Consider the following 19,014-nt stretch of genomic DNA (forward strand, 5'->3'; position numbering starts at 1 on the left):
TCAACGTTGGATATTTTTGATGCTAACGAGAGTATCGTTCAACATGATTTCAAAAGGAACGGCACCCACAATTTTACTCTTTCAAAAAGATTGAATTAACTGAAAGACCCTGATTCTTCTGTAAATTTTGTCATAAATTTAAGCAAACATCATCGAAACTGAATTGAAGAGTAACTCTGAAACGAATCATTGGACCTGGAACTGTCAATTTGTGGTGCTGTACAAAAATGGACTGTATGGGTGGCATAACTCCCTCACCTCATCCAGTTTTATTCTAGATCTTTTTGGATGGCATTCCTTCCTCACATCATCCAGTCTTATTCTACTTCCTGCGAAAATGCGCGAGTTGTACTATCATCACACTAGCATCATCTTGAGATTTTCTGGATACTGCTAGCTCTACAAGCTTTTTGCAAGCAACTTTAGGGCCTCCTCTAAATGGTGTCGAATTAGACTGCTTCTCCATGCAAAAGGGCCTAGCAATATCCACTGCTTCTTGATTACTGACTTTATCCCACAAGCCATCCGATGCTAAAATTAAAAACTCGCAGTCGGAAGTAATTTCAATCTTTCTGGTGTCAGGTTCAGCAGTTATCCATTTTTTCATGTGTGAATCGCCTATTGCCCTAGTTACGGCTAGAGATCCCTGAACTCGCCAAACACCGTGGCGGAGGTCCACAATTCCACCGAGATTTTCTATCCGTTGTCGCTCGTCCTCTCTTCCAGCTCGATGATCACACGTAAGGGCTTCAGAAGCACCATCTCTGCTAATGACTGCTCGGCAATCCCCAGCATTAGAAACCACCAGGTTACCATCTACAATTAGAGTTGTTAAACAAGCAGTACCGCTGCTAACCTCCTGCTTCAAGAACTCTGCATCTGTTGTTAAGTAACCAGCTTTAACAGCCTCCTCAAGATTGTCGTCTGTTTCTTGTTTCATGCGGAGCATAGCATCCACAATATTCTGCCCAATATTTTCGGCAGCAAAAGTTGCAGCTTTCCCACCGCCATGACCATCGAAGACACCAAAGAAGGCACGTTTGGAGTCACCAAGAACATTGACAATGACCTTGTGCGTATCCTCCATGAATTCTCGCGAACCTTGTTTGCATGACATCGCATAATGAAAACCCTCAATATTGACCTCCTTCCGCTGGTGCACTGTGGCGGAGCGGGCATACACGCTCGGGGAGTTGAGCGGAATATCCAGCCTCTGCGGGCGTTTACTCTTGAGCCGAGGCGAAGGGCACTTGCGGGCAAGCGGACCGTTCTCCTCCGGCAAATTTACACACTGAGAGACCGTCCTCTGCTGCACCCGCTTGATCAGGTTCTTGCCGTTCTCATTCCGTGGTAGATTCTTGTCTCTGGTGATCAACACGGAACTCAGCCGAGCTCCAAGAAAACCGGCCTGGTCGCCTCTGCTGTTGGGTTTCTGTAAACCGTGATTCCATGAGGAAGCTGCCCATATTTCAATATCAGAATCGTGAATAGAGGGAGACCTGCAGGAGTCCATGGAGGAGGCAGAACTCCGTGCTACTATGCAAGCCATGTTCATAATCTGGTGGTGATGAAACTTGTTGATGCTTTAGAAAACTACCTCTGTGTTGCGGTTGTTGTTGAGCCGACACAGGGATAGGGGTTCTCCAACAGTGACGCGAGACAGCAATAAATCACCCGTCTCCTTCTCCCTCTGTAGTTTCAAATTCAACTGACTCTATGCCTCCAAGCCCTTTCGTCATATATATTGAATTCTTATTGGGTATACGCGGAGCATTTATAGCGAGCTCACTAGGAAAGTTTCCTCTTGTCTCCTCGGTCAACACCGAATCCAGCACGTTGGCTCCATGCCAGTTCGTTAGATATATTGAATACTATGGGGTATACACAGCATTTATATTGCGCTCAATAGGATAGTGTCATGTTTTTTTGCTGGGTCAACACCTTTAACGAATCCAGCACGTTCCCAGTAAATTATGATATATAATGCCAACGTCAATACGTTGGAACACGCTGAAATATTCTAAAATTATATATGTAACCCTTGATTGATCAAAGTGTCAACCATGAAACTCAATTGATTGAAAATATATATTGTTATAAATAGGTCGGAGACGTTTTCAGTGTGATGGAAATAGTCTAAAATACTCTCTGCAATCCTTATTCCGTTTGTGTTGTATAAGTTAACTCTATTGATTAAAAATATATATTATTATTAAGTTGCAGACGCTTTCACATGAAAATTTCCGTAGCATATCACGTGGACCGGTCCGTGGTCCTTACCGGCCACGCGTATATTACTGAATCTACTAAGCCCGGGGGTTGCTCAGCATTGGATTCGGGGGCATTTTTACGGGGAGTTGTCTATAATGCGATTTTTTGAAGATTCCGGTGACGGAATCTGGCGGAAGAATTGAGGTCAAATCTTGATTTCTTGCAGTTAAAATGGTTTTTTAACTGCATATTTGGATTCAGCACCCTGAAAAACCCCTGGGACGCTTTCATTGTGCAGAAACTAGCTATCAAACTTGCGATTCCAATAATTCCTGCCGGATTTTGACCGGAAAAATCCACCAAAAAAACTTTCAAAAAATCGCGTTATAGACAACTGCTTTTACGGGTCCTATCTTTTATTCTACAAATGCCTCCCTCAGTGAATCTGCTCATGCCAACGGGTACGCCCAGCGTTGAATTTCGTGACATTTTTTCAACTCTTTTCCGTTTTGCCATTTCCGGGTCAACCTTACTTTAAATTGCCATTTTGCAACGGGGTCACAATTTCGTCCTTAGGGTGAAATTTTCTCGCGAGAAATTTTTTTAAGAAATTTAATTATGGGAGTGTGTGAATCATATTTTTATGATGGAAGTAGATTCAATATTATCAAAAAGAATTTAGCATCCAAAATTTTTAATCTGGATATTTAATTTAAATTTCTATAAAAATTGTCAAGATTTTGGAATTTATGCATTAAAAAGGCCTTTTAAAAAATTGAAAATCACAATATAAAAAATTAAAGAATTAAAAATCACCATCTCAAGGTTTTTTAATATATTTTTTAGCTCAAATAGTTAAAAAGTAAAACACTTAGCCTAAGTGGACTCTTTGTAATCTAATCGTCAATTTTCCCTAAAATCAACTAGGCAATTTGCAAAATCTTGATTTCTTTGGTTTTCTCAAGTGGCTAAATTTATTTATGCATTTAGAAACATATTTTAAACATCTAAAACTATGTAGCCTACATCTGAATCTTCAACTTGTCCTAAAGATGAACCACACCTGTTGGTTTGAAACCCATCGACAAATGCATTCGAATGTGATTTACCCCAAAGAATCTTCTCAAAAAACTTGATATGGATCACACAAGCTTAAACTCAACAAAAAATTTATTGTTAAATTTTGACAAAACAAACTGTTGGTTTGAAACCAATCGACAAATGCATTCGAATGTGATTTACCCCAAAGAATCTTCTCAAAAAACTTGATATGGATCACACAAGCTTAAACTCAACAAAAAATTTATTGTTAAATTTTGACAAAACAAACTAAAATATAGAATAGTTAAACTACACTTGTATAGTCTAACTCTTTTATATTTTGGTCCTTAAGTAGGATGTTTTATAGCCCATTTTTTGAAATGAGCTAAATAGTCCACATGACTCAAATTCCTAAAATTTTTTTTAAGATTGAATTTATTTATGTATTTAAGAAAAAAATTTAAACAACTAAAAATCACAATCTCAACAAAAATTGTTTAGTTGAGAGTAATCTAGAGTTTATTTTTTGATATATATTTTTATCAATTTTGCTATAAATTCTAGTTATTTAATTTGCATAATCTTAATACATTTAAAAAGAAGGAAACAAATGTAATTTATACATTTAAAAACACATTTAAAATAATTAAAATCATATTTTTAATATATATATATATATATTAAAAAATAAAAAATAAAAAATAAAAACAAAATATAAAATAATTAAACTCATTTTTATTTGTCAATCACAAAATATCTAGCTAAAATTACACTTTTCTACCGTATTTCTTTATTAAAATACTCCAAAACTTATCATATTTTTAAATTACTTAGGTTCTATTATTAAATATAATTTTGAAAAATCGAAATCAAAAAGTTTAGATAAACACAATCTATCCAAGCGGGCGGAACAATGGTAAGTGTAACTCGTAAGGAGCACTCTAACCCTTCCACTTTTACGAATCTAAACCAGAAATGATAATGAAATGCTTACAATGTACAACATAATTCCAAAGCAAGGCTATCTTTTAAGGTGAAGTATTGCTTTCTTTTGTTTTAGATGTAACATTCAAAACTTAATAAGAATAGCTAACACATACCTCCATGACAACACTCCATGATACCGTTTTCCCGTAAAACGAAAAACTACTACGACAATGGAATACAATTGACCTTTCATCATATGTATCATCATATGTATCATGTCAAGTTTTATATATGAATAGAGTTGTCTATAGTTCGATTTTTTTGGAGTTTTTGGTGCTGGAATTTGGTGGAAAAAATTGAGGTGAAATCTTGATTTGTATTATTTAAACTAGTTTTTTCACTATATATATGGATTTAGCAACATGAAAAACCCTTAGGCTGTTATTCGGAAATCTAGTGTCTATGCAGAGCTGCTAGTCCCACTAAAGCTGGTAGTTACCTTAGAAACAAACAAACTAAAACCACTTTCGTTTTCCTTTATGAGAAGTAGATAAGAGGGGAAAGAAGGGAGACCAACCTCTGTCTTGCGCTTGGTTCTTTGCTTGATTCCTCTCCCTTCTGATAGGTATTTGCCACTTGCTTCCTCGTCTACCCAGGTTCAAAGAGAACTTGTGGAATCAAAGCAGCATAACACTATACAAGAACAGAGATCTACTATCATAAACAATAAAGGGCCAGATATATACTGACCACACAAATGCATATATCATCAATCATACAAGAATGTGGAGGAAAACTTGAATAGCTTTATTAATAATCAAGAATAGCAAAGAGGATTACAACCAATTGTTCTGACCCAGCGTCATCCTCTCAGCAAGAAAGCCCTTCTTCACCTCATGAAAAGCTTAGATCACCCAACACTATGATGTTGCACCAAGAAACCAGCAGTGCTTCCTTACAAGATGCAAAATTCCAGCCTTTGGATCTCTGGGATGAGGGATCCATATATAGATGTTTGTAAGGGGGGTGAGTCAACTTTTGAGATTTGATTAGTGTCCTCTCTCTGATAGTTCGTTATTCCACTTGGAGATTGATGATCTCTTACTCATCCCTGTGCGAATGCAGAGAGGCAAGTGTCACAGGAGAAGTTTCTGGAAGATTCCATGATCCTCCACCTTGCAGATTGACCCTGCCATTTGTCCACTCTCGCCCATCGCACCCCATAGAAGGGATTTTCAGTATGCATCGCACCTCCCGTGTGCATTTAGGTGGGATGCAGTGCACTTTGACCATGGAGCAGGTGAGATGGTCCAGTTTTGACCAGTTCTGAGTAGTTTTTCATGGAGAACTTTTGGGAGATGATGTAATCAGCTGACCTTGTTCTTTTAGGGGTTGGAAAAACACTTTTAGGGACTTATGAGTGCTTGGTTTATGGACATTTATGAGTGGGGTTGCAGTGCCCAAAAATGTCTATAACAGTTTCCCCCTAAAGTATTAGGTCGTTAATCTTTTGATGTCGGGTGAAATGCTTTATCATGAGGATCCAAAGTTTTTTCGAGCTGGAAGGCGACCTGTAATAAGATACAATACAACACATTATCTTCATTATATTTTCATGATCTAGCTGAGGCGGGCATTCCCATGCTCAGCTTTATAAATTCATTTTCATGTACATAAGACAGACAATCGTCTGAGTGCAGACTGATGATTCCGGTAGAGCCATCATCCCTTGGATTGGATGATTATCTGTGCAGCAATGATGTACATTTGATGTCTTTATTGTCCTGAATATATATCGCAGCCAAGATGGATGAAACTAGATCCGGGGTCTTCAATCTTGTTCGATCTTCACTCAAAGTACAAGTCGATCCATGTGAGAGATGTTCTGGAGTCGAACATGGAAAGACATCACCTGATTAACAGCTAATGATGTAAGCTGTTAACAGGCACGAGAGGAATCACCGATAATGATGATGACCCTCAAGGTAATACAGTACAATTCACATGGTGTGAATAAGGGACTTGGCGTCGAACACCACACAAAATCTTTCAGTCGAAGACCATTGATGTAAACCTGTTGCCGGAAGTGAGAAACTTGCCATTGAGGAATGCAAACATCAAAGTACTGAAAGGGTTGTTCCTAGATTGACTTCCTGGATAATGAGCTGATGTCGACAAGAAGCGATCCGTCATAGGAGGGCCTTAGTGAATCCCACATCAATGACACTGAACGGAGCAAATGATTTTAATGGAGGTGAAAACGAACTGATGACATATGGTTCAGGGTGGCGGTCATGAAAGAATGGAGCGTAAATGTATTGCAGTGGATGAGACACAGGTGAATTTTCTGAGTGACTTCTCTTGAACATATTGGCGACACTGACATGATGGATTGGTAGCGTCAACCCCAAATATGGATGGTGTGATGGACCAATGGTGATATTACCGGTGAACGGAACAACCCAACCCGACTCAGATGCGGAGTGAAAGTGTCATGTTCAAGAGCGACTTGCTACCAACAAAGTTTCTTCAAATTTTCTTCCCAATTTTTCTCCAGTCATTGCTGACCAGTACCTCTTTATTTTTGTCAAGCTTGAGGAGGATAACATATGCTTGTTCTATAATTTTCTCTTCGGGCAAACCCATCGCTATGTTTTAACGAGCCTAGCAATAGTGAAACTCGTTCTTCTCTGTATGGACAAGTTTGTCGCTATTCGGTTTTAACGAGTTTAACGACAAAGATAACTCGGTCCTTTTCAATTTTAGAGAGTCTGAAAAAGGAAGTAAAGAAAACTCCAATAATCCTTTTTCATCATATAATCCCTTGAGTCCGAAAAAGTATAAAATAATACAAAAGGGATGAATTTTCGGTAATTTTAACGAGCCGAACAAAACAAGCGCTCGATCTTTTTGTGTAATAATCCCTCAGGTCCAAAAAGATTAAAATTTAAAGAAAGGATAGCACTTCCGGTCACTTGAACGAGCTGGAGAGGCAAATTGCTCGACAATCTTTTCATATTTTACGAGTCAGATGAAAAGAGCTTAAAGGAGACTCGTTTTTCGAGGAATGAGTGATAAATTCAGGTAGCAACTAATTCGAGGTAAGGTTTGGAATTTTCCGATCACGGCAGTGTCACAAGGATGGCTAATAGGATCACTTTTCGCAACTGTTCCTTGAAAAGGGTAAACAATCAAATGGAGGTGAATGATTGGCCAATAAAGAGTGGAAGTGATGATGAGAACACAACCAAGGCTTCAAATGCTGACGATAATGCATTCACGATGGTTATTTACCGGAATTTGGTTCATTTTTTAATGAGCTTAAACTCTGGGGGAACGTTTGCTCATTGCTTATGTTTATTTTTTAACGAGCTTGAATTTTGCGTTAAAACGACTCGATATAATGGTCATTGATTACTTTGATTTTACCATTGACAACTTTGTTCCTTCAAAAGTTGTACTGCCTATTGCTTCATCAAACTAGTTAGAAATGAATAATATATGCTTGAAAAATGAGTCAAAACACTAATATTTTACTTGAATTACGTGAAAAGTAATTTAAAAGTGGTTTTTTACCTCTCATTTTACCATTTCATTTGAACTTTGGTTTGTTGGAGCTTTGGAGGTGCTTTCCCCCTTGATTTTCACTAGCTGATTCCGGGAGATTCTGTGGACGATTCTTGGCACTGTCTGGACCAGGTAGGAGCTAAACCTGAGCTCTTCAGTTTCATTCTTTCCTTTTTGAATTCTGAGCATGTTTTCTGGTTTTTTTGAGCCTTTGGGGTTTGAAAAACTCGCCCTGGCTCCATCACACCTTTTCTATATTGAAAGGTGTGATGCATGCTAGCTTGGCCATTGGCCAATCAACATGCATCCCACCCAGAACACTGCTGGGGGTGCGATGGGCGAAACGAGGGAAATTTGTGCATAGTTTTTCATGGAAATTTTTGCCTGTTTTTCACCAAATCAGGATCCTGACTCTCCTCTTATTTCTTTTCAGAGATTCATCAGAGCAAAATTCCTGTTACATGGTGAGAACGTGAGCATGAAGAAAAGGACATGCTTGCTTTACATGATCCAGTTACGGTAAATACATTGCGGAACTGTGGCCTGTTCAAGTTTTTCTGCATCTCTAGCATGAGGCAAAAAATCAACTTGTTGCAATATTTTCTCGATTCATGGGATCCTACCAACCATGTGTTCTAGATTAGGGGTAAGTCCATCCCTTTGACTGTCGTGGACATCTATTTTTTGATCGGCTTATCGAGGCGTGGTGCCCCTATCTCATCATCAGGTTTGGCCCGTGGGGGTGAATCTGTGAGAGATTACATTCGCAGGTATTGCAGAGAGGGATCTCAGCTGAGTAAGGACGGCAAGATCAATATTCGAGATGTCACTGACAGGTCCTCGAGGACCATTCTGTTCACTTTTGCTAGACTGGCTAGTAGTGCGGCTCTTCATGTGGCCAACTGGTCTTATATGCAATATGCCTTAGAATGCCTTGAACCAAAGGTGTTCAACTGGTGTGATGAAGTACTCTCTGTGATGAAAGAACAACTGACCAAGGTGAAAAACGGAAGATTGAAGAACTTTGGATATGGTTCTATTTTGACCGCTTTTGCCTTGGAAAAGATCCCGCTGATGCAGCCGCAGTATGTTTCACTTGGTTTACCTCCACCGACTAAGCCACGGATGTAGAGATGGGTCAACCTTATGGCTAGACATGCTGGTCAGTCCCAGGTTTCCTTTTCTAATACCTTCTTCGAGTGGTTCAACTGTCAGGAGATGGTTTTTTCCAAGTATCAATATGCTGGTATGGATTTCCGGGGTGATCCGGATTTGGTACTGCCGGCTGGCGAGCAGTGGGGTGTCATCGGTAAATTCTCTAACCATATCTTTGTTTATCGTTTCTTTTTATAATGTTCTTGTGCTTTCTTCTATCAGGACTAATCAAAACTCATGTGCTCATGCAGATGTTGGACCAGTTCGGCCAGTAGTATGCTTGAGAGTGCCAGCTGCCGCTCCAGTAGGAGAGGTTGTGGGAAGGGCTATCCTTCGCGACCTTGACGTGGCTGAGACTCTTTCAGCATTGCAGGATCAGGTCGAAGGCCTCACTCTTGGTATTCCGGACATGAGGAATGACGAGCTGCTTCTGAGGTTGCAGCGACATACTACCAGCGTGCCGAGTAGATGGACTAGGCTTTTACGCATGATTGCACAGGTGGTGACTTGTTATCACCAGCATCATTAGACTAGGGTGCCCCCTAGCATTTTGAGTTTTGGGTCAATTGACCAATTTTGTCTTGGTTACAGAACATTATGTGTAAACCATAAATAGCTATATAGCTATATATATATATATATATATATATATATATATATATATATATATATATATATATATATATATATTTGATTTTCGGAGTTTTATTTTGGTTAAGTTACATGATCCTAATGCAAATATTGATGAAATGATTCTTTTTATGAATGTTGCAAATGTCTATCTAACACATAATTTGCCAATGAATCTGTTAATGTGTTTAAGTTTCTGGAAATATGCTGATATTGAATAAAATCAAATTGCCTTTCCAAAATCTTGACCCTTAGGAACATGCGATAGATAGCTGGATTTCAGACGGAGTAGATACCATTGAGTTGTAGGATGACGAGTTGTGAGTCTAGCTTGACGACAAGTCGGCTTATGCCATGTGAGATGGCATCAGAGAGAAGCTCTATCAATGCGCTATATTCAGCGATGTTATTTGTTGACCAACCAATACATACCCCTCTAAAACTTACTAACTCTCTGCTTGGATAAAAAATGGCCTAGGCTGCAGAAGATAGGTTTCGTGAACTACGACTCGCTCCGTCGGCATATCCAACAAAATATTCCAATAGGTTCGACATCTGCAACAAATGTAAAAAGTGGATTACTTGACCAAAACAATTACTCTTAGCGAAAACAAAAATGTAACAAAAGCATAGGGGTTACTACACTGATCATGCGTAGTAACGCTTAAGGTACAACCCGTTACGGGGTTGCGCCAGTGGAATCCCGTCATAATCCACTAACTCGTAGGCCCCTTTTGCTAATACACACTTAACAATATGGGGGCCCATCCACAAATATTGAATTTACCTTCTCTCAATTTATTGGATTCTTGGTCGTAAAGTAAGACCAAGTCACCTTCTGAGAAGACACGGGGTTTGACATTCTTGTTGAACTGCGCCTTGACTCGTTTCTTATGGGCTTCGTTAGCCAAAGCGGCATCACGACGGGTTTCATCCAATTAGATTAGTTCCAAGAAACGAGCCTCCTCTTCTAAAGTTTCGGGGAGAAGGTCGACTGCGAGTTTGAGGGACGAGATCTCACACTGAACTGGTAAGACTGCTTCTAGGCCATACACCAGTTGAAAGGGTGTAAACCTGGTTGCATTCCTTACCGATGTTTGGTATGCCCACAAGGCTGAGTACAGGATTAGGTGCCAACTCCTTTTGTGGACTCCAATCATCCTTTGCAGCATCTGCTTCAGGACTTTGTTGATTGCTTCAACTTGTCCGTTGGCTTGCGGGTAATATGGAGTAGAGATGTCGTGGGACAACCCCAATTTGGCAGCCAATTCAACCATCATGTGATTGCGAAAATGCGATCCATGATCTGTGACTATGGCCTGTGGAACGCCGAATCTGGCGACTACATGATTGAAAAAGAAAAGGGCAGCTGTTTTGCCGGTGTTGTTTAATGTAGGCATCGCCTCGGCCCATTTGGTAAAATAGTCTACTGCGACTATGATATACCCATGCCCCCGGTCGAGGTGGGGTTACATGTCATGAAATCTATGCCCCATTTGGCGAATGGCCCAACAACAACTATTGGTTGCAGGGGTGTGGGTGGTCTTCTGGTTTTGCTATCGAAAATTTGACATGCATGGCAACTTCTGACTGCGGTTATGCAATCTTTGAACATTGTTGGCCAGAAGTATCCTGCTCGTAAAATTTTTTGTGCCGTAGCGTAACCAGATTGATGCCCCCCACACGCGCCTGAATGGCAATCATTTAGGACTTTTTCGGCCGCCTCATGGGTGAGGCACCTCCTCAGAACTGTATCGACACCACGATGGTAAAGCGTATCACCGACGATCATGTAGTCTTTTGATTGGTATCAAGTACGCTTTTGTTCCGAGTGAGAGGTATTAGACCTATATTTTTGGGTTTGGAGATAGATGATTATATCTCCATACCACGGATTGCTTGAAGATATCAGAAACAAAGATTCATCCGCGATGGTTTCTTCGGATGTTTCATCGTTGGACGACAATGGGAGAGATCGCATAGTAATTCTGTGAAAACCAGGGATTTCTTCGATTTGAATTTTACAAATTCCAGATCAAACTCTTGAAGAATTTCTATCCATTTTGAATATTTTCCCCCCAGGAACTGTCGCGATAATATATAAGTCATGGTGTTGCAATCTGACAAAATGGTAGTTTTTCGAAAGAGGACATAGTGTCGAAATCTCTGTATCGCTTGAACAGCTCTGAGAGCCATCTTTTCAACATAGGAATATTTGCTTTATGTATCATTTAAGTTTCTACTCAAATAATATATAGGATGTTCAATTCCATTGTCTTCTTGTAGTAAAACCATTGTGATGGTTGTATCTGCTGCAACGAGATACAGGTTTAAGTCTTTTTGATAATCAGGATCATACATTAATGATGCTTTCATTATGGATTCCTTTAAATCATCAAAGGAAGCTTGCGCTACCTAATCCCAGACGAAGGGTACTTCTTTCTTCAATAGACACATATAACCTTTAGCAAGTTCGGCGTAATTTGGAATGAACCTCCTCAGAATGTTTGGTTTCCCTTGGAGTTTCTGAATCTGAAGCAAATTTGAAGGTGGAGGCAAATTTATGATTGCCTGAACCTTACATGGGTCGAGAAGAATCTCGTCCTTTGATACTACAAAGCCAAGTAAATTACCAGAACTGATACAGAACACACATTTGTGTGGATTGAGTCGTATCTTGTAGTGTTGGCAATGTAGAAATATTGCTCTTAAATGCTGTGGATGATCGGTCCGCTTTCGCGAATGAGCCGGAAGATCATCGAGATATGGTTGAACGATGTTTTTGATGTCATGGAAGGAATAATTCATTGCCCTCTGAAATGTTTCCCCTGCGTTCTTTAAACCAAAGGGTAACTTGCGATATGCAAATGTGCCCCACGGACAAATAAATGCAGTCTTTGACTGGTCCTGTGGGCAGATATTTATTTGATTATACCTGGAGAATCCATCCATAAATGAAAATATTTCACATCCGGCGCATTCATCAATTATCTGGTCAATAAAGGGTGTAGGGTAGTTGTCTTTTGGACAAGCTTGATTTACATCCTTATAATCGACGCACACTCTAATCGTTCCTTGTTTTTTCATTACAGGAAAAATATTCGATACCCAATCCGTTAGAGGAACTGGGTAAATAAAACCAGTATGGAGAAGTTTTTCAACTTCTGCCTTGATGGCAGCGGCTTTCTTGGGGTGCACCTGCCGTAGTCGTTATCGTATTGGTTTGACATTTGGATACATCTTGATTTCGTGTTCAACTATACTCGAGTCAATGCCTGGCATTTCATCATATGAACAAGCAAATACATCTCTGAATTCGTGAAAAAGAGCTTTATATATTTCCTGTTCTGAAGGAGAACAACATTTGCCAACATAAACATTCTCTACAACATCTGTTTTGGTCGAGATATTTATGGCGATAGTCTCTTCAATATTGGACACGTTTCGCTCGGAATCCACCGTGTTTACAGTATTTGATAGGAAATAAAAAACTGAAGGATGACGAAGGTCATCAGGAGTATCTTCTTGACAATCCGGAAGATGGGAACGATGGTGGTAATTTTCCCATGGCGCCCCTTCAATTATCATTGACTGAACAATTCCTTTGTCGGTGTAATGCACTTGCGACCAAGGATCTGAAGGGGTGCCATATTCCTTAGACCTATCTATCCAAACGCTTGATGAGCGTTGATTAGGGTTTGTCTCCCATGCTAGGAACATTGATTGCTACAATATTTCTATTGGGCTTGGAGGCAATACTTGTAGATGATCCATGTTAATATTGTTTTCTGAGATCTTTTGAATAGAAGATATCATATTGCAGGTTCCTACCGTTGCCACTTCCGCCAGATTGATTGGTGGTGGGAGGGCAAAAGTCCCTATTAATATAGGGTCTTTTAGTAGGCCTACTCCGATATTTTGAAGCGAATGGGGGCTTCCATGGATCATCGGAATGCTTCCCGTAACTTGGGAACTATTTGGGAGAAATGTTTGTTGGTCGATGATTGTAATTCCTCCTTGAAAAGGAAATGCAATCTTCCTAAAGTAGGTCGACACAACGACAGCCATAGCATATATCCAGGGCCTTCCCAATAGGATCTTGTAATCGAGGTTTCCGTCAATTACTTCAACATCTATTTCTACTATTTCCCCCCCTAGTTCAACTTGCAGGTTACTTAAAATCCAATATGGGGTATATGTTTGTCCATCAAATGCTGTAACTGTTGTCGAAGATCGCGACAAGGTTGGAGATCCTAAAGTTTTCCAGCAACTCATCGACATAATACATGTAGATGCCCCCTCATCAATAATTGTTCGATGAACAATTTTGTTGAGGGCTTTCACTTGAATGAGGAAAGCTAGTTGAGCTGGTAACTGAGGATCGTATCCTTTGTGATTAAAGGACACAAGATTAGAATCCTTTGGGTCAATCCCACCTATTGCTGATAATAAAGCTTGCTTTTGGGAGGGGCAATTTTGCAGTACCTCAAGTGTCGACATAGCGGATGGCGATTGGGCCAGATCTTCCACTATATTATAATGTTGTGCTACTCTGGCACACGGATTAAATGTCGAATTGTGTACTACTCCCTTTGGCAGTTTTATTGTCAGCTCTGGAATGATGGGCGGCACAACTTCTGTCGAAGTTGTTGTCGAACTACTAGGTTGATCTTTATCCTTGTTGTTCGACAATTGTGGATTGCCGTAATCTTTATTCCTTGTCGTTATCAAAGCATCATTTTGTTGTTTCGAAATCGACAACATCAGCACTTGGGATGGGGAAGCATTATCACTGGCAACTAGATTTGTTCCTAGATCTGGAAACGGATCAGTGAGTACCACCGAGGTTTTTGAATTCTTGAAGAATTTTCTAAGCTCAGCTTTATATGGACACTCTCTTGTCCAATGATCCTCATCACATATAGGACATGGATGATTTGGTTTCTTATCTCCAGAAGGGTTTGCAGAATATTTTTCAGGTGATGATTCCTCATGTTTCTTCTTCTTCCCTTTGTTTTTCTTCTTGCCTCCTCGTTGCTTGGTTTCTTTGCCTTTGCCAGTTGAGATGGAATTTACTTCCGAGGCGAGAAGTTCTTCTTTTGCATTTGACTAGAAATCTTACGGGCCTTTTTAGATTTAGCCTTTGTTGATTTCGTGTCTGTCATACCAATCACGCCATCGCTGACATGAGAGTCATTGTTCGATTTAGGAGGAGGAGGAACGGAAAATTCTGGCCTGGGAGCGTCAGGGATTATATCGTAGAGCGTGCCAGACTGAGTATAAATCAAGTCTAAATATTGCGCATGAGAAATAACTTGCTCTTCAGTGATGACTCCTGCCTTTGCCACATCTTCTGTAATGGAAGGTAACAATGACTTAATAAACCATTCAGCTAAAAGCTGATCAGGAACATACGTTTTTACCATTCTATGGCGACGTCGCCACTCATGAATATGATCAGATATGTGAGTGGCCGTTGTTTGCTTGAAATTGGTAAGAAGTTTTGTTCCCGTTTCGTACCTTATGGGTAACTGAAAATGGGTTAAAAAGGCTGTGGCTAGGGTACTGAAGTTATCGAACGAAGCTCTAGGTAATTCGATATACCATTTTGCTGCCGGACCAGTTAACGTTCTCTAAAAAAGGCGAAGCCTAATTGAATCATCGTTTAGGGTGTTTGATGAACACCACAGATGAAATGTCATCACATGATTCGAAGGATCTTCACCGAGATTCCCATTAAATTTAGGAATATCTGACGGAAGTTTATGCGGAATCGCTGGCCACTAAGGGGCGTAAGCAATTGGATCGTTCGTTAGCCGATTTAGATCCGGTAACTCTAAAGTCGCCACGAAGGGTAACTGTTGATTTAGGTTTTGTGAAGCATACCCAGGATAAGATGGAATTGCCTGGCCAGTTGGTCTTTGCATACCATCATATTGCGTTTGATGCTGGTAACTTTGATAAGGTTGATGGGCATAACCATTATAGAATGGTTGATTTTTACCGTTTTGAATATACGGCTGCCCATTATTTGCAAAGATTTGTTGCTCAAATCCTTGGTAAACTTGTTGGAATTGCGGTTGTTGATATTGCACCAGCCATGGTTTTGAAGCCATGTGCTGTTGTCCAATACTGGCTGTTTGACCAAGATGAGGTGTAATTGTACCCGTTTGGGCCTGTGTCATTCCACTAGTTGGCGATTGTGGTTGAGTCGCAGGGACAAGAGGTTGTTGCATTACAACCTGAGAAACCTGAGGTTGGCATACAACAGGCAACGCTTGTACTTGCGACACCGTCACAATAGCCGACGTAGTTGGTATATTTGACATAGGTAAACATTGTTGCATTGAATATACAACTCTTGGTTGTTGAGGCAGTATTGGCACCCAACTGCTAGATGTAATTCCAGTATAACCTGAATTTTGTTGTGAACTCTCGTATGGTTGTCCTCCCGGAGGAGACAATGAAAGGGTATATTGCCCCTCATACGGCGGTAATCCGGTACTCAAAGGAATGGTTTGTCCTTGAGGACCGGACTGCCCAAATTGACACCGTGAAGGATTAATTTTCTGAGACTCAACATAAGAGTTCCCGGATATTATTCCGGATGAACAAACGGGAACGGACCATACTGTCGAAATAGCCCCTGAGTGGGCCCCATCTAGCAATTGAGAGCTAGTTGGGACATATGGTATGCCGACGAACATTGTTGGAGTGACAGCAGGAAGTTCTGCCGTCGCTGTGTCTGATGGCACAGTCCTAGATGTCGATGGTTGTTCAGACATTTCTAATCTATCCAAAATATTTCCTAGCAATTCTATGGGAGCTTCCGATAATGGTAGACTAATTTCTGATGAAGAAGGATATAGGGTGATCCTGACTCCAAATTGCGATGGAGTACTAGATGGAGGATTCTCCACGATTACGGATTACTCGACCAACTAAAAATCAGGGGAAATATGTTTCCAAATTAAATGAATTTTAGACGCTTTGACACAACTTGTTTTTTCAATTTTTAAGAGTCGAGAAAAAACAAAAGATGACTCTAGTTGCCTTCGATTTTTAATGAGATTGAAGTGACAAGTGCTCAGATGGACCTTTTTCTTTAAGGAGTCTGAAAAGGAACGAAAGAGACTACTCTGGAAATCTAGACAGAGGGATTACCAAACCAATCGCAAAACTGCAGAATACTTTTTATGGTACGGCAGTCAATCTTCCCGAACGCTGTGTTTAGTGCATTTCGATCGGTAGGGCGGCAGACACAGCTTCCTATGGATAAAGGATAAAGCCTCTTGTGGTCTCCCAATATATACTCGACGATACGTGGGAGCACAAGTCCGTACTGGCACCTATCGTCTCAAAGTGGAGGAATCACCCAACCAGCAATGAAAACAACAGTTACCAGGCTTTATGACGCTGGAATACGTCTCTAGCCTAGACTTCTAAATGTTGTGCGTTAGGTTCCAAAGCGTTTTTAGATTCATTAAATTTATTTAACAGTTGATCTTGCTTAAGAAATTTGCCTTTCAGGTTCACCGCGTGATGTAGATATACAATTCATAAAATGCAATCTAAGATGATAAACAATCGTTTAATCTTCTTTTTGCAATGAAAATCCTAGCTACTAAGGAAAGAGAGATGATATTCTTTCAACATAGAGCAGAGAGCACACACTATATGCACTGTCCTAAATCAAACCAACGGATAGTCTAAATGAAAATGCACATGCATTTATTTGTTTTCAGCCTTCTTAATGTGTGAATGATAAAAAGAAATCCAAGCGCAAATCTGAATTATTTTTCAAAGCGACATTACTAACAAGTTTCTTTTCAAGACAAAATGAAGACAATGATGACACTTTGTTATTTGGAATTGAAAACTTGCTTTCGACACTTGAAAAACTATTAATTCAAATCAAATACAATAGTAACAGTGTAATTGACTATCAAGAACAATCAGATTCTCTTCTATGACTGAAAACAACACTTGCGACACTTCCAGATCAAGAAATGACAGTTCAATTACGCTACTTCTTTGTAAAAGAGAACTGAAAATGGCTCACAATACATAAAAACATTTACATTTCTTTGCACAATGGAGGCAGAATAATGGCAAGGAAGGGGGTTTCCAATAGAGGTATACTGATTACAGACAACAAAACTCCTGAATAGAGCTGAAAAGAGTGAAAAAACCAAAGTCTGAAGGCAAAATTAGCCCTTTCTGATCAGCGCACCTATTACACAGGGATTCTAGTATGCATCCCACCTACAACACATGGGAAGTGTGATGCATACTGATATCCTTGAAGAGAGGGTGCGATGGTACAGTGTGAGACTTTTGATCCAGTTCTTGATCACAGTTTGCAGCACAGTTCAGGGATTTAGGTCGAGCAAGTGGTAATCAGTAAATAAATCACAGGGGTAGATCTAAGGAGGTTACTAGAGCCACCATAAGGGCAATTAGAGAGTTTGTAAATCGATTGTTCAGTTCATAAACAAAACTCGGAGATAGACTGAAGCAGCATTGATCTACTTTGCATTTGCATAGAAAATGCAGTTCGAAGGCTAGCTGGCTTGACTTCAGGCTCCATCTGTAAGTTTATAAAGCAAACAAATATAGACAAACAAACAATCTATTCGCTCCCCAGTGGAGTCGCCATTTTGTTATCGGGAAATCTAGTGTCTATGCAGAGCTGCTAGTCCCACTAAGGCTGGTAGCTACCTTAGAAACAAACAAACTAAAACCACTTTCGTTTTCCTTTATGAGAAGTAGATAAGAGGGGAAAAAGTGAGACCAACCTCTGTCTTGCACTTGGTTCCTTGCTTGATTCCTCTCCCTTCTGATAGGTCTTTGCCACTCGCTTCCTCGTCTACCCAGCTTCAAAGAGAACCTGTGGAATCAAGGCAGCATAACACTATACAAGAACAGAGATCTACTATCATAAAAAATATAGGACCAGATATATATTGACCACAAAAATGCATATATCATCAATCATACAAGAATCTGGATGAAAACTTGAATAGCTTTATTAATAATCAAGAATAGCAAAGAGGATTACAACCAATTGTTCTGACCCAACGTCATCCTCTCAGGAAGAAAGCCCTTCTTCACCTCATGAAAAGCTTAGATCACCCAACACTATGATGTTGCACCAAGAAACCAGCAGCACTTCCTTACAAGATGCAAAATTCCAACCTCTGGATCTCTGGGATGAGGGATCCATATATAGATGTTTGTAAGGGGGGTGAGTCAGCTTTTGAGATTTGATTAGTGTCCTCTCTCTAATAGTTCTTGATTCCACTTGGAGATTGATGATCTCTTACTCATCCCTGGGCGAATGCAGAGAGGCAAGTGTCACGGGAGAAGTTTATGGAAGATTCCATGATCCTCCACCTTGTAGATTGACCCTGCCATTTGTCCACTCTCGCCCATCGCACCCCATAGAAGTGATTTTCAGTATGCATCACACCTCCCATGTGC

General features: G+C 40.1%; 1 protein-coding gene across 1 annotated transcript in view; it reads right to left on the minus strand.

The window, feature by feature from the left end:
* Window positions 1-322: 322 nt before the first annotated feature.
* Window positions 323-19,014, minus strand: part of LOC149211759 (uncharacterized) — a 78,922-nt gene continuing 60,230 nt past the window's right edge. Inside the window, exon 6 of the mRNA XM_089388473.1 lies at window positions 323-1,558. Coding sequence (XP_089244599.1) covers window positions 323-1,558 — 1,236 coding nt within the window. The remainder of the gene's footprint in view (window positions 1,559-19,014) is intronic.

This window comes from Pinus tabuliformis, chromosome 1_1 (assembly GCF_031772625.1).
Source record: "Pinus tabuliformis cultivar Carrire ecotype Pingquan chromosome 1_1, CPIR1, whole genome shotgun sequence".
Lineage (NCBI taxonomy): Eukaryota > Viridiplantae > Streptophyta > Pinopsida > Pinales > Pinaceae > Pinus > Pinus tabuliformis.